The sequence below is a fragment of the Tinamus guttatus genome, unplaced genomic scaffold (assembly GCF_059628265.1).
Source record: "Tinamus guttatus ecotype Peru unplaced genomic scaffold, ASM5962826v1 Tinamus_guttatus_pri_ptg000259l, whole genome shotgun sequence".
NCBI classification, from domain to species: domain Eukaryota; kingdom Metazoa; phylum Chordata; class Aves; order Tinamiformes; family Tinamidae; genus Tinamus; species Tinamus guttatus.
In genome coordinates, this window is record NW_028288793.1 from 101,338 (window position 1) to 115,235 (window position 13,898).

Consider the following 13,898-nt stretch of genomic DNA (forward strand, 5'->3'; position numbering starts at 1 on the left):
TAATCAGGGCTTTGCTAGCTGTGATTTTCAGGTATGAAATCCAACTGGCTTCTTTAAAAATACTTGACACTGGATTTGCTTGTGGGTGACTGGCCAAATGCTACCCTGTTTTTTGCTGGCAACTCCTTGAGTGCTGGAAGCACCAAACCCCAAGAGTTTTTGGAGAGGTTATGTTTTGGAGAACATAAGCACAGAAGCTTTTGCACAAGAAAAGTTCCTGGAAAGGGTGTTTTTGTAGATTTATTCTGAATGTTGGTATTTAGAACTATCAACACAACGCTTAGTAAGTGCCAGACTAATTTCACTATCCTGACTAAGAACAGGCATAAATAACCTGACTGAGGCAAAGTATTTAAAAAGTTAAAACACTTGTTCAAAAAATCATCTGCAAGCAACTGAAAAATGTGTCTGTTTTAGGGACTGCAAACAGCTATTGAATGAGGCCGTGTAACACTGTACCTTGTTCCTGTTAGTGTCCCCACTCCGTGATCTTGTTTAAACAATGGTGCTCAGATCTTGTTCTGCAGTCATCAGTAGGGCTTCAGATAGTAACCAGAATGCTCGAGCTATCACTGCTTTTATGTATATCAGTTACTTAGAATTGGATTTCAAGGAATTTCAGATCTATGGGGGAAGGGAGAATAATGGAAGTTTGAAGTGGATTCTAACTCTCAGCTTGCTTCTTCTTTACTCCCCAAGCCTGTTTGTGTACAACACCCAGGATTTGGGGGAATTGTTGGGATCTGGACTTGGCATCCAAGGGCTAAGTTGCTGTTACTTTGTATAATGATTTGCTTTCAATAATGCATCTTTTTTGTTGAAATTTAAATAAATTATTTTGCTTCTTAAATAACTTTTTTTTAAAGAATAAACTCTGTAAACTCTTTAGTTTTTCTCTTGTGGTAGTGCTCTGAGGGAGGGATCTACAGCTGGAATACAGAAAGCTCATCAGTGCTATCCGTGTTTTCTCAACAGGATCTGCATTTACTCAAATTTTACATTCTGTAATGCTGCATGAATGGCTGTGTCATGTACCAGTAGAAGGTGAAATCCACTTTAAGACACCCTATAGGCTTGTCTTATAGTCTGAATTTAATGACTTCACCAGTCTGTGTTGTCACATGCATCCTGTGTTGCTGCTGAGTCTTTATATTTTCAATGAGATCTTTCAGAACTCTTTTTTGTTGACTTTATCCTTAGAAAGGACCCATTCCAAGAGCAAAAGGAGGGAGGAAGTCTCTTTACTCAGTGTTCTGGGAGTTAAATCAGCTATGAAGTTATTCTTGTGTCCAAATCATGCCCTCCATTAGGCTTTTAAATTGATGTAGTTCCGTCTTAAATAATTTGATGTTGGCTTTTCTCCTGTCTAAGGCAATGCAGTGTTGGACCACTATGCTTAAGTGTAATTAACCAGCTTAATTACCGTCTGGTTCCTGCTGTAATCTATGCACGTTTGGATCTGGGCACAGATCTGTGCGCTGTGGATTGGAGCCCAGCGACCCTGCGGGGTGTCCAGCGCTCTCAGGTCGTAGGTAAGTCAGCATTGCCCCTTAGCCCGGGCATCAGACACCAGAGCTGCGCAGAGGGGACCTTCATGCTAAAGAAGGGCTTGATTATCCGCAGAACCCGCTGACGAGCACCGATGTGGGCAGCCCCAAGGGGTCTGCAGGGCTCCTCGAGGCTCCCTGTGGTGCAGGTTGCTGTGTCAGAGCACGGCAAGGAGGGCTGAGGCTCCACGTTACCCCCATCTGTTAATGCTTTCCTTCCAGAACCCAAATGGCTTCGTAGCAAAACTTGCCCCAGGCTTCTATTTGTACAACTACCCAATACCGCTGAGGAGACTAGAGGAAGATCCTGCTAAATACTCAGAACTACCCAGATTTCTGGAGTGTTTGGCTTTTTTTTTTCCCTTTGACTAGACTATGCAGAATGAAGGAGGTTCAGAGTTCCAAGGTAGGACCCTCTGAGCCACTCGGAAGGCTCTGGGTGTAAATTGCTCAGTTTCCAGATGAAAAACACTGGGAAGGTGGCATGTTTGCATCCAGCACTTCAGTTTAAAGAGGCTCTAGTTCTAACTTTAGCACTGCATGCTCAACCTTTACTCATATTTCTACCATGAACCCAGTTAATTTGACCCTGTGGTTTAAAAAGGTGACTTCTGTACCCTAAAGGTTATTTTTGGTTTCAGATGTAAATCCCAAGATCTTCATGCTGTGTCCAGGAAGGTCTGGGGCAAATATAATCTCTGTGGGAACTGGATTTTTTTGATTGTTTTGTTTTTGCTCTTTAATATCTTTAATGGATTTAAATGAAATAGTTGAACAATAATGTCATTTGGAAACTTGCAGACAAATGAGTAAGGACAAGGGTAATTCAGAAGCAGAAGCCTGATGACCAGGGTGAGAGATCAGGTACTGTAGATAGACCAAGACTGCAAGAGCATCCTCGTGTCAGCTGCACCTCTGCTGGGCGGGTGAACCAGTTGATGCTCTTGGTAAACACCTGGGAGAGCAAAACTCCCTGAATTCGGAATACTGCCCTGGCTGTAACCCAGTCCTAACTCGTGCACGTTCAGCAGTGATCTCGCAGAGTTTCTGGGGGCTCTGGAAATGGTCTCAGCTGAAGATGCTGGTCCAGGTCTCAGCTCACGTCTTCAGTGATTCGTTGTGCCACAGGCTTTCTGTGCATCCACAGACAAAATCAATCTGTCGTTTGCATTTCTACCTCTTACGCAAGTAACTCTTTCACTTAATCCAGTCTTATTCTAGGACAAGTTCTCTTCTTAACTGTTCCTACAAATATAGCACAGGAAGGCCGCCTGCGCATGTATAATCCCAAACCATATGGCCTTTTTCAGGGATCCTGGTTATTATGTTTCCTCCTATCATGACCAAAGTCACCTTTTCAACCAGCAGCCAGGGCTGTGCTGACATGTAACCCTGAATGCTTTCCTTGATCTTGGTACAGTTTATCTCCAACTCTCACAAGGAATGAGGAGGAAAGAAACAGGAAAAGGTTCTTTTCAAACCAAAACCACTGTGTCATCCTGGCCAGTTTAGGCTCGCTATTTTTTGCAGACAGAAATGGTTTTCCAGCCTCCTGGAAGAGATCTGAACGAGGGTTGAAGAGACTCTTAAGGATGGGGTACAGCCTTCCTTACCTTCATGCTAGAGGGAGTCTGCTTAATGCCAGGATTTGGGAGGCATTTCCAAAGTGACGGCCTGCCCGGCAGAACCAGGACACGGGGCTTGGAGGGGAGTTTCCTGCTGCACTTTGGTGGTGGTAGATGCTGGGCGCTGCCCATCGAGTTACCCAACACCTGGGCTCACCAGCTAACTGCAAATCACTTTGCTGCAACTCCAGGTGAATGAAAGCCCTTCCTGGCAAGCTCGGGAACAAAATCATACCTTAGAATTCCCTGTACTTTCCCGAAAGTTTTACTCTTTTCCTGTTTCTTTCTGCTAGGAAGATACAAGGACATCTGTGCAGTTCCTGTAGCTAAAATCCAGTTTTTTAGTTAGATCCTTGTGTCAGTTAAGGCTTCCTCTGATGAGGATGCTGGTTGTGGGGAGGTCACCGTTTCTATTTAGCCTTTTGGCCCACAGCTCCTGTTCGGATAAAAACATCAGCCCTGTGCCTCAAGATTTCCCTTAAACTATTGGTTCAGCACAAAGGACATGACTTCCAGTGTCTCTTAAAAGACTGATTTCTACAGTCTCATCTTAGAAGAATACTCTATTCTGGACATAGTAACCTGTCCAGACAACAAGTGAAACTCCCTGAACATGAAAAGAAAGCCCAACTTGGGGAGAAAAAAAAAAAAGTTAAACTTGAGCCCTGGCTTCACCTGTTTCACTGCCAGTGCTGGTGGCTGCACTTTAAATAGTCCTATGGTTGAGCTCCCTTTTCCTTTTAGAGCAGCAGAGTCTTGTTACAGCGACGGGAAAGCAATGAAACGGGTTTCATCTCCCTGGCTGCTGCGTGGCCAGTCGGCTGTTGTCCCCTGCTGTGGTGGGGTGTTACCTGGGGCTCCACGGACCTGCTGCAAGGATGTCACGGGTGAAAATGGCAGGTAGGTCTGGGAGCCAGAGGTGACGCCAGGAACCGCAGAGGCTGCAGTCCAACAGCGACGGTCTAACCTGACCAGGGACCTCGATGGTGCAGTTCTCTTTGCGGTCTAGGGGACTTAGCTGGGTCTCTGAGGGTTTCTCTTCCTGCTTGTAGACATTTTTGGAGGGTGCAGCAAAGAAATGGTAGTATTGTTTAAATCTTGCGCTCTGCTTGTACTGAAAAACAAAGTTGTTCCTCTTTTAGTATTATGATAGAACTAAATCGCTGCAGAAGAGGTCGGAGGGATTTCGGGCATCCAGGTGAGCCTGGCTGGGCTCGGAAGCTGCAGTGTGCTGCACCTCGGGACATGGGCAGGAAAGCCAGGCAGGTTCCCGAGGGCCCCGTCACTGCGGCGCGAGCCCTTGGGGACACCAACCCCCAACAGGGCTCATAGCAGCATGTCCGGGTGTTGTGACACCGTGACAAGGGGCACGGGAGAGGGGACGAGCAGCGGCCTCGGGCATTGGCGCCATCCTGCATCCCCGGGAATGAACATGGGCAGCGTCCCAGCTCCACGTTCCTCTATTAGCGAATAACTGGGGATGTGACAGCAGCTGGCAGCAGGTGAAAGGGAACCTCGGCATCTTCCCAATGGGCATCCTTAAAGCACGAAGGATGGCAAATCATGGACAGAACAGCAAAATACCCCTGGTACCTGAGTCACTGCAGCGCTCGCTCTTTGCTCAGGCAGGAGAATGCTGTTCTCCTCCTTAATCTCGTTCCGGCTCTCGGATGTGCTCTCCTGTGCCCCTGCCACTGGATACAGGTATAGAAAGAGACTTCAAAACACAGGGCTCTTATTAGATGACTGCACATCCAGCAGTTGCTTGCAGTGGTGCCCGAGCTGATGTATGTAGCTTCTCCAGGACGCTGCTCCCCGGGCAGCTGCAGGGGAAGCCCAAGCTGGAAGCTGGATTATCGGAGCGCTGTTCCGGCTGGATTGGCCGAGGCCGTGTCATAGACCAGGCAGCACTGAGCTTTCCTCTTTACGTTGTACAGAGTGGCTATTGCTTTTGTTTTTCTTTTGTAATGTAAGATTTTAGCTAAATTTGTACTTTCTTAATTTTTTTTTTAACACTGATGAGATGATTAAGCATAAAGGCTCAGATTTTGAAGGGCTGATCGCATCTGTTTTTGTTTTATTTCTGCTTTATCTCAAACAGCAGAAGAGAAAAGTAAGTATTGTTGAACTTATTACATGCTCTGCTTCATTAGTGGGTGGACATGATCATTGGAAACGGACAACAGTTACATGATCATGGTGATCTTTCCGTAGAAGGTGATACTGTTTCGCAGCATTTTCTGAGCATTTCTCAGCAATGCCAGCTGTGCCCCTCACTGTTTCATCTGTGCCAGCCTTTAGATAAAGCTGCTATTTCTTAAATATTGTCCTAGCACCCTGGAGCAACTTTGGAGAGAGAAGCCTTGTTTAGGAGAGTCCTTTCACCTGTGGAAGGAAGAAAAACATTTGCAATTTCCTTCACATTTATTTTTATTTATTTTAAAATAATTTAGGCTCACCCTAAAGTAACTTCTTTTGGATACATCCCATTCCTAGTGGATTCAGTCCATGGGGGAACAGGTACAATTTTTCATCTCCTTTATTCAGGCTGCAGCTCCCAGTACAGTGCCCTTGATGTCTTATTTCATGCTTGCTGAGGCCTTACCTGTCAGCAGGAAACATTTTTACACAGACATCTGTCATCCCAGGTCGCTAACAGTGGCCAATCATAGGATAGTGCAAAAAGCTGCATTTTCTGTTAAAAAAATTGCTTGCAGCCTATTGATGATCCAGCAGCTTTCCAACAGCAGGCAACTTGTGTTGCTGAAATTCTCATTCTGGGACATGGCACTGCTGAGAAATGGGCCTGGAGCCAGAATTTTACCATGTATTCACAGCTCAGCACAAGTCCCTTTGCTTCTACTGTGGCAGAGGAAGCCCCCAGTGCTTTGGCTTCCCCCGTAACCTGCTGCTAGGACCTTGGAACTGCAAATCCCGGGCGGCAGGGAGAGGCTGTTGGTTATTTCTTCCCTCCAGACCCCGTGGGAACACAAATTGCCGCTGTTCAGTGTTGCAAACCCCTTCCAGGGCTGGCACGCCGCTGTCCTGCATGTCGGTCCTTATCGCTTAGCTCCTCGCTCGCTGGCCGTGTCCTGCCTGCCGTGTCACGGACGTGGTCCCTGTGTCCGTCTCTCAGCACCAATTCTGTGGTTCATGCTGACCTGCAGTTAGTGCCCATGAGCTGGGATACACATAGAAGCTTCCAGAAAATGCTCCCAAAAGAGCCCTTGGGTTCTTGGTTTGTGGTATTTTGCTGGCATTATGTGGGCTTTTAACAACACCTTTTCCCTTCTCCCTGCAACTCCAGCCAGTCTGGAGTTCCCAGAGGCTTTTGTGAAGCCGTCTTAGTTGGCACCTTGCAGCACGGACGAGGGTCTAGGCCATGTGCTGGCTCCCTCTCAGGAGCTGCTCAGCTGCACTGTGATGGCAGCTTTAGTGCTTTGGCAAAGCTTTAGTGCACTTAGAGCTCTGGCTGCTCTATCCCTTGGTATACCAGTATCTGGAAGCTCCATGGGGCACCGCAGCAAATTACAGCCAAAGCCTTGCCCCGAGGTGTGCAGCAACCTGGCTTCCCTGCAGGAGCTGGAGAAATCCCTCTCGTTCTGCGCCTGGCATGGCAGTAGTTTCATGCTGGAGATGTTCTGATCAGTGTGCTGAAGTGACTGCCAGCCTGCCTATGGCCAGGGTGGAGCTGAAATGCTACCTCCATAGCAGCTGTGGGCCGGGAAATCCCTTGGAGCCCAGCACCTATTCCAATCTCCCTGGGTAACAAGTTGGCGGGTGGTAACTGCAAGGCCGCAGTGAAGCTTGCTGCCATACACTGCATGGTTGGTGCTTTGGGGAGATGGGGAGCAGGCCTTGCAGCACCTCTTCATCTCCACCTCTCTCCATCCCGCCTGGGTGACTTGTGGAACGGGAGGGTCTTGGGTTTCGTGGAGCTGGAAGGGCTCTGTCATTTTTTCCCCTCTACCCCCAGTGCCGTTCTTCTAAGTGCCCTTCCTAAGTGCTTGTCCCTCTCTGAGTCTCTGTGCTTCTCTTGGACCGTGGGCCGTGCTCAACTTCTTTGGTGTGCTCAGAACATGGAAACATGTTCCCAGCCTGCTGTGTGCAGCACAGGCCCTGTAAGCTTGTCCCAAAGGTTGGAGGGTGCTCGGGGCTGTCAGGCAGAGCGGAGATGGAAGTATCACGAGGAAAAGCCAGCTGAGCTCTAGGATGGGTATAAGGCGCATGTTCCTCTTAACTGGGTGCCCCTGTGACCCTGCACTTTTTCCTTGCAGAGATGGATGAGGCAATGCGGTCCTTCGCGGAGAAGGTCTTTGCCTCGGAGGTGAAGGACGAGGAGAGCAGGCAGGAGATCTCCCCTTTCGACGTGGAAGAGGTCTGCCCCATCTCCCGGCAGGAAATGCGAGCGCACCTGATGCACCAGGAGAGCTCCAGCACAGCAGAGAAGCGGTGAGAACAACCAGGGCAGGAGCGGGAAGGGAGAGCGGCAGGGTGGGCTCGTCCCCAGCCGGATCCAGAATGTAATGCAGGGCCTGTGAGAACAGCCCAACACACACAGGAAGGATTAAATCCTTGGCAGGCCCAGGACATCTGTTGGGTGCTTCAGGGGTTCCTCTCCAGCTGCTCCCACTGTCCCCATGCAAAGACAGCCCTGGCCTACCTGGGCATCAACGCTGCAATGACTGCAGGGTTGTTGGTGAGAAAGGGCTATTCCTCTGGAAAGACGTGACTTCCAAAGACCGGGCTTGAAAGGCTGGGGCTGCATTTTCTGCTGTGGCCTCTGCTCTTGGCTACACCTATCCCCGCAGCTCTTGGAACCGTAGTTGAGCAGAGCCGCTCAGGGTGCTGGAGTGCAGATGCCCATCTAGTGGGGTGGGCATCGCGCCAGGCCTTGAGGCCGGGTTTAGTTCCTTTAGCCTTTGTTGTTTCCCTTGGTAAGTTCTGACTCCCCATGCAAAAAGGGGTTCGTCCCTATCCCTGCAGTGGCAGGACAACACGGTGGGGAGTTGGAAGCGTTCGGACAGCGAGCACAGAGCGGGCGCTGCGTGCGGCCCGGCCTGGGCTCGCAGGCTGGTTTTGGTGCGGCCGGGGCGGCAGGGCCGTTGGCCTGAGCCTTTCCTGCCCGCAGGAAGAAGCGCCTGCTCCGGCTGAAGACGGTGGCCCTGGCCGTGCCCCTGGCTCACAAGGCCACGAGCGGCCTGTCCACCATCGACGAGGTCATCTCCACGTCCCCGCTGTACCAGGCCGTGCCCGACTTCCAGCGGGTGCAGATCACTGGGGATTACGCCTCCGGGGTAGGTACCGGCTCCCTCCCCTTCCCCTTCGCTGGGGCCCGTGTCAGCAGCGTCCGCACGAGGCAGGTGGGGAAAGCTCTGCCTCCCGGCTCACCTCGTGTCGCATCCGTGAGGAATGTGAGCCGATGGTGTCGGCAGGAGTCTCTGGGAAGCTCCCAGGGGTTCTCTGGAGGAGGCAGAGGGCAGAGCGCTCGCTCCGTCGCCGCCTGTTTCTATCCGCCTGCCACCATGTACACCCCAGCCGGCTCCTCGCGCTCTCCTCTCCTGCTCCATGGCCTGGAGCGTTCCTGCTGCTTGTGAGATGCCGCGTGGCCGAGGAGCGATGAGGAGAAGCTGGAACCCCCTCCTCACGCAGGCGCCTTCCTCCTGCTGCGGCTCCTGCTAACCGCAGGGCTGCCCCAGCGTGACCCTTCTGCGCTGCTCCCAGCACCTGTCTGTGCAATGAATCAAAAATTCTTGACGTGCTGGGTCTGTGCATGCTGGGGGTGCTGCTTCAGCTTCAGTTTGGGCTCCAGAAATAGTTCCTCGTGTTCTCTTCTGGCCTGGCTTCCATTTCACTGCCCACTACAGCTTAAGGTGGGGAATGTAAGGGGAGATGACAGCTGGGATTCATTTGTTCTGGCTTCAGGAACCTCTCCCTGCCTTGGTCCCCTCTTTGCCCTGCTCAGCCCAAGCGGTGGGAGGGAGGGGGTAGGGAGGTAAATATCCCCCTGTCAGCAGAGCATCCTCTCTGCATCCCGCTCTGCCGAGGTGGCTGGGATACATCTGTGTGGTTGCATCCAGCAACAACTCTCTTGCAGGTGACAGTTGAAGATTTTGAACTTGTCTGCAAGGGTTTGTACCGTGCCCTGTGCATCCGGGAGAAATACATGGAAAAGTCCGTGCAGAGATTCCCCAGGACCCCGTCTCAGTACCTGCGCGCTATCGAAGGCGAGGTCTGGAAGGCGAGTGATGTTGCTCCAGGTATGTCCAGGCACCCGGAGAGTCTTTCTCCAGCCTCATCCCAGGGCAGGCAGGGGCAGAGAGGGATTGTCCGGGTGTTGTGAAGGGAGCTGCTTCCTCAGGCACCTCCTCAGCACCGCAGGGCTGTCCCTGCCCTCACCAGCTCATGTGGTGCTGCCAGCAGCCCATGCTCCAACCTACTCACCCTTTGCTTCAGTGTTTACCCCACCAGTGAAGGAGGGACAGGATCCCTTTGCAACCGAGGATCTGGAGGAAGACCTGGGGTACCATGTCCACATGAAGGACGGAGTGGTTTATATCTACAACGACAAGGCAGCAGCTGACAGAAATGAGCCAAAGGACCTTCCCTACCCTAACCTGGAGCACTTTGTTGATGACATGAACTTCCTCTTGGCCCTGATTGCACAGGGACCCGTGTAAGTGCCCAAACCTGCAGTGCTGGATGACCTGGCAGAGGGAGGACCTGGGGAAGTCAGGGCTGCCCTCTTCTCTTTCTGGGGGGAGGGAGAACCCACTTGTCACCTCGTCCATCTGGCCTGGGCAAAGTAAGTTTTGGGGGGGTGGAGACCCTCCCTGCATGTCTGCTCCACCCGGCCAGATCTCCCTGTGCAGCTTTATGGTCGAACCCGGAGAAGCTGCAGGCAGGCCGGGAATCTGTGGGAATGTGTGACTCATGTGGAAGCCGTGCTCCCACACGGGACCGTCCCCGTGCCTCGGTGAGGGGCAAGATGCCCAGTCACTGCTCTGCCCTTTCCTTTTACTAGTAAGACCTACACTCACCGGCGCCTCAAGTTCCTCTCATCCAAGTTCCAGGTGCATGAGATGCTGAATGAGATGGAGGAGATAAAAGAGCTGAAGAACAATCCCCACCGGGACTTCTATAACTGCCGCAAGGTAAACGCAGGGCTCACAGCGCTGGCAGCCCTGGAGCCGAGCTGTCCTTGTGCCTCCCTCTGCAGAACACGGGGCCTTTGGATTCACCTAAAGGCACCTTCAGCATTCCTGCCTATGGGAAGAGTGTCTGGGCTGCTTTTGGCCTATGCCCGTGCTGGGACATGATCCCCACAGCATTCAGACAGGCTCCCTCAACGGGTTGCTGGTTCACCAAAGCATTCCGTCTCAAAACTGGATTATTATTCCTCTTGTTTTTTCAGGTAGACACACACATCCATGCTGCAGCTTGCATGAACCAGAAGCACCTTCTGCGCTTCATCAAGAAGTCCTACCGTGTGGATGCTGACAGGGTTGTTTATGATACCAAGGGCAAGCAGCTCACTCTGAAACAGCTTTTCCAGCAGCTCAGTCTGCACCCCTATGACCTGACAGTGGATTCCCTGGATGTCCATGCTGTAAGTGGCAGGAGCCCCATCCACACCCCCTCTCAGCATGGCTCGTCCCTCCCTGGGCACATTGGTGTTGGTGTGTCAGAGCGTAGCCGTTCTCGTCTCTCCCATTCTGGAGTGTCAGTCCCCGTCTAGCTGCCACCCTCGGACCCAGTGTGGGTTTGCAGTGTTTGTCCCTGCACCTCTGCACTCCAGGGGCGGCAGACGTTTCAGCGCTTCGACAAGTTCAACGCCAAGTACAACCCTGTGGGTGCCAGCGAGCTGCGGGACCTCTATCTGAAGACAGAGAACGCCATCAACGGCGAGTACTTCGCTACCATCATCAAGGTGAGACTGCAGAGGAGCGGGGAGCAGCTCAGAGTGGGGAGCAGCTCTGCTGTGGGGCTGGAGGGGCTCCGTGCGACTGTCGGCTCCCTCATTTTGCAGGAGGTTGGCTCTGATCTGGAGGATGCCAAGTACCAGCACGCAGAGCCTCGGCTCTCCATCTACGGGCGCTCAGCTGAGGAGTGGTCCAGGCTGGCCAGCTGGTTCAACAAACACCGCGTCTATTCCCCTAACATGAAGTGGATGATCCAGATACCCAGGATTTAGTACGTGCTGCGGGCCTGGGAAAGCACTCGCTCTTACAGTACACTGTGGCTGATTCTTTCTCTTGAAGTGGCTATGGGGAAAGAGGGCCATGTTGTTCCTCTGCTAGGTGTAACTCCTGTCTCTGTCCACAGTGATGTGTTCAGGTCTAAAAAATTCCTCCCGCACTTTGGGAAAATGCTGGAAAATATCTTTGTTCCTGTGTTTGAGGCAACTGTCAATCCTCAAGCCCACAAAGAGCTGAGTGTCTTTCTACGCCACGTGAGTGTCAGTCGGGGTATGGGGAGCAGCGACGCTCCTGTCCGCGCGTGACCCATGGGGTTGCTGTGACACGGGAAAGGCCGGTGCTGGGCTCGTGGCCCTGCCAGCCCGACCCGGGAGGAGGGAGCTGTGCGGAGGAGGCCGGTTCTGTGGGTTTGGGAGAAGCGCTGTGCTCAAAAGGTGCAAATTTTATTCCTGTCTCTTGGTAGACCTCTGTGCCCCGCTCGGAGCTTCCCAAGGGGTAATGACTCCCTGCTGGTGCTCGCTGTGCTCGGGGCCGAGGCAGGGGTACAGGCTGTGGAACGCGGTGCTGGTTAGGGTGTCACCTCCCTGAGGTGGGCAGCTTGCAGAGACAGCTTTTCTTTCCGTTGCTGTGCCAAGCAGATCACTGGTTTTGACAGCGTGGATGATGAGTCCAAGCACAGCGGACACATGTTCTCCACCAAAAGTCCAAAGCCGGAGCATTGGACTAGTGAGAAGAACCCATCCTACACCTACTATGTGTACTATATGTACGCCAACATCCTCGTGCTTAACAATCTACGCAGGTGAGGCCCAAGATTTTCTCAGAGACCTGTTTTACACGTGGTGGAGGTGGGGGCTGCCTCACAAGTTGCCCTGGCTGTGATTGTTGGTGTGGAAGAGCTGAGGCCCTCCTTGCTCTGCCACAAAGGTGGCTTGGACTGGGGTGAACACCTCAGGGTGAAGCCAGGAGACCTGCATGCCACGTACCCTGTTGCTTGCCTGCCCTGAGTGGCTCTTCCATGTGCCTAGGCAGCGTGGTATGAACACCTTCCTCTTCCGACCGCACTGCGGGGAAGCCGGGGCTGTCACACATCTGCTTGCAGCCTTCATGACAGCAGATAATATCTCCCATGGCCTCAACCTCAAGAAGGTGAGTGCAGTAGCTTGCTAGAGAGCAGCCCAGGGGCGGCGGAGCTGAACTGTCCACATCCAGCTGGAGCTGACAGCTACTTGTGCCTTTGCTTTAGACTGACACTCGACAGGGAGATCTTACACAATTCCCTGGGTTTCCCGAGGCATGGCTGGGGATGTAGCCAGGAAGTGTCAGGATTTCCTGATGCTTCAGCCTGGCAGACCTTGGCTAGGTCTTGATCACTGGAGCCAGCTGAGCTCCCAAATCAGACAGAACTGGCTCAGCCTCTCGTGCTCCACACAGGCTCTGAGGGACTAGTAGCCCGTCTGCCTTGCCAGATAGCAGCTCTGTGCACCAGGGCTGGTCTGGGCTCCTGGAGAGGCCAGGGACACAACAGCTTTATCCCTGGCCTGACCGCTCTGCTCTCCTTTGCAGAGCCCCGTGTTGCAGTATCTGTATTTCCTTGCCCAAATTCCCATCGCGATGTCCCCGCTCAGCAATAACAGCCTCTTCCTGGAGTATGCGAAGAACCCCTTGCTGGACTTCCACCAGAAGGGTCTCATGGTGTCCCTTTCCACCGACGACCCCATGCAGTTCCACTACACCAAGGTAGGGCTCCGGGGGACCAGCAGCACCAAGGCTTTACCTGGGGGCGGCGTTTGCAGCGGGTTTGGTGCCCCGCGAGCCCTGGGGCAGCTGGGCAGCCCGCTGCGTCCCTGACCCGCGTGCGCTGGCAGGAGCCGCTCATGGAGGAGTACGCCATCGCGGCGCAGGTCTTCAAGCTGACCACCTGCGACATGTGCGAGATCGCCCGGAACAGCGTCCTGCAGTGCGGGTTCTCCCACGAGGTAGGGAGCCCGCTGGGGGCCGCGGGGCCGCCGGGCGGGCTCTGCGGCGCAAGGCCTGCATGTGCTGCTCTCCTCTGGGCCAGGAAAAAGTCCAGTTCCTGGGCGAGAACTACCACGAGGAAGGTCCACAAGGCAACGACATCCGCAAGACCAACGTGGCCCAGATCCGCATGGCCTATCGCTACGAGACCTGGTGCTACGAGCTCAACCTCATCGCCGAGGGCCTCAAGAGCGACTAGGGGCCGGGGCGGGGGGCGGGGGCCGGCGCCGGGGGCGGGGGCCGGCGCCGGGCACTGCCGCCCGAGCTGCGCCTCCCCGCGGCCGCCGCGCAGTAAAACCGCGAGCCGGAGCCGCCGCCGCTGCTGCTGCCGCGCCGGGGCGGGGCCTGACGGGGGCGGGGCCCGGGGAGGGGGCGGGGTCCTACGAGAGGGGCGGGCCCCTGTGCCAGGGCGAGGCCCAATGAGGGACAGGGGCCTTGCGCGGAGGCGGGGCCTCGCACTGGGGCGGGCTGACAAGGGGGCGGGGCCTCGCGCTGGGGCGGGGTCCTAC

At 53.5% G+C, this 13,898-nt stretch overlaps 1 protein-coding gene across 1 annotated transcript; it reads left to right on the forward strand.

Moving 5' to 3' along the window:
• Window positions 1-4,035: 4,035 nt before the first annotated feature.
• Window positions 4,036-13,596, forward strand: AMPD1 (adenosine monophosphate deaminase 1). Its single transcript, XM_088526856.1, has 15 exons — window positions 4,036-4,072; window positions 7,450-7,624; window positions 8,304-8,469; window positions 9,270-9,432; window positions 9,629-9,848; window positions 10,197-10,326; window positions 10,587-10,781; window positions 10,971-11,102; window positions 11,202-11,365; window positions 11,498-11,624; window positions 12,009-12,172; window positions 12,399-12,519; window positions 12,937-13,110; window positions 13,239-13,349; window positions 13,433-13,596. The coding sequence occupies exons 1-15, from the start codon at window positions 4,051-4,053 to the stop codon at window positions 13,586-13,588; spliced, it is 2,220 nt and encodes a 739-aa protein (XP_088382982.1). The 5' UTR covers window positions 4,036-4,050; the 3' UTR covers window positions 13,589-13,596.
• Window positions 13,597-13,898: the final 302 nt, after the last annotated feature.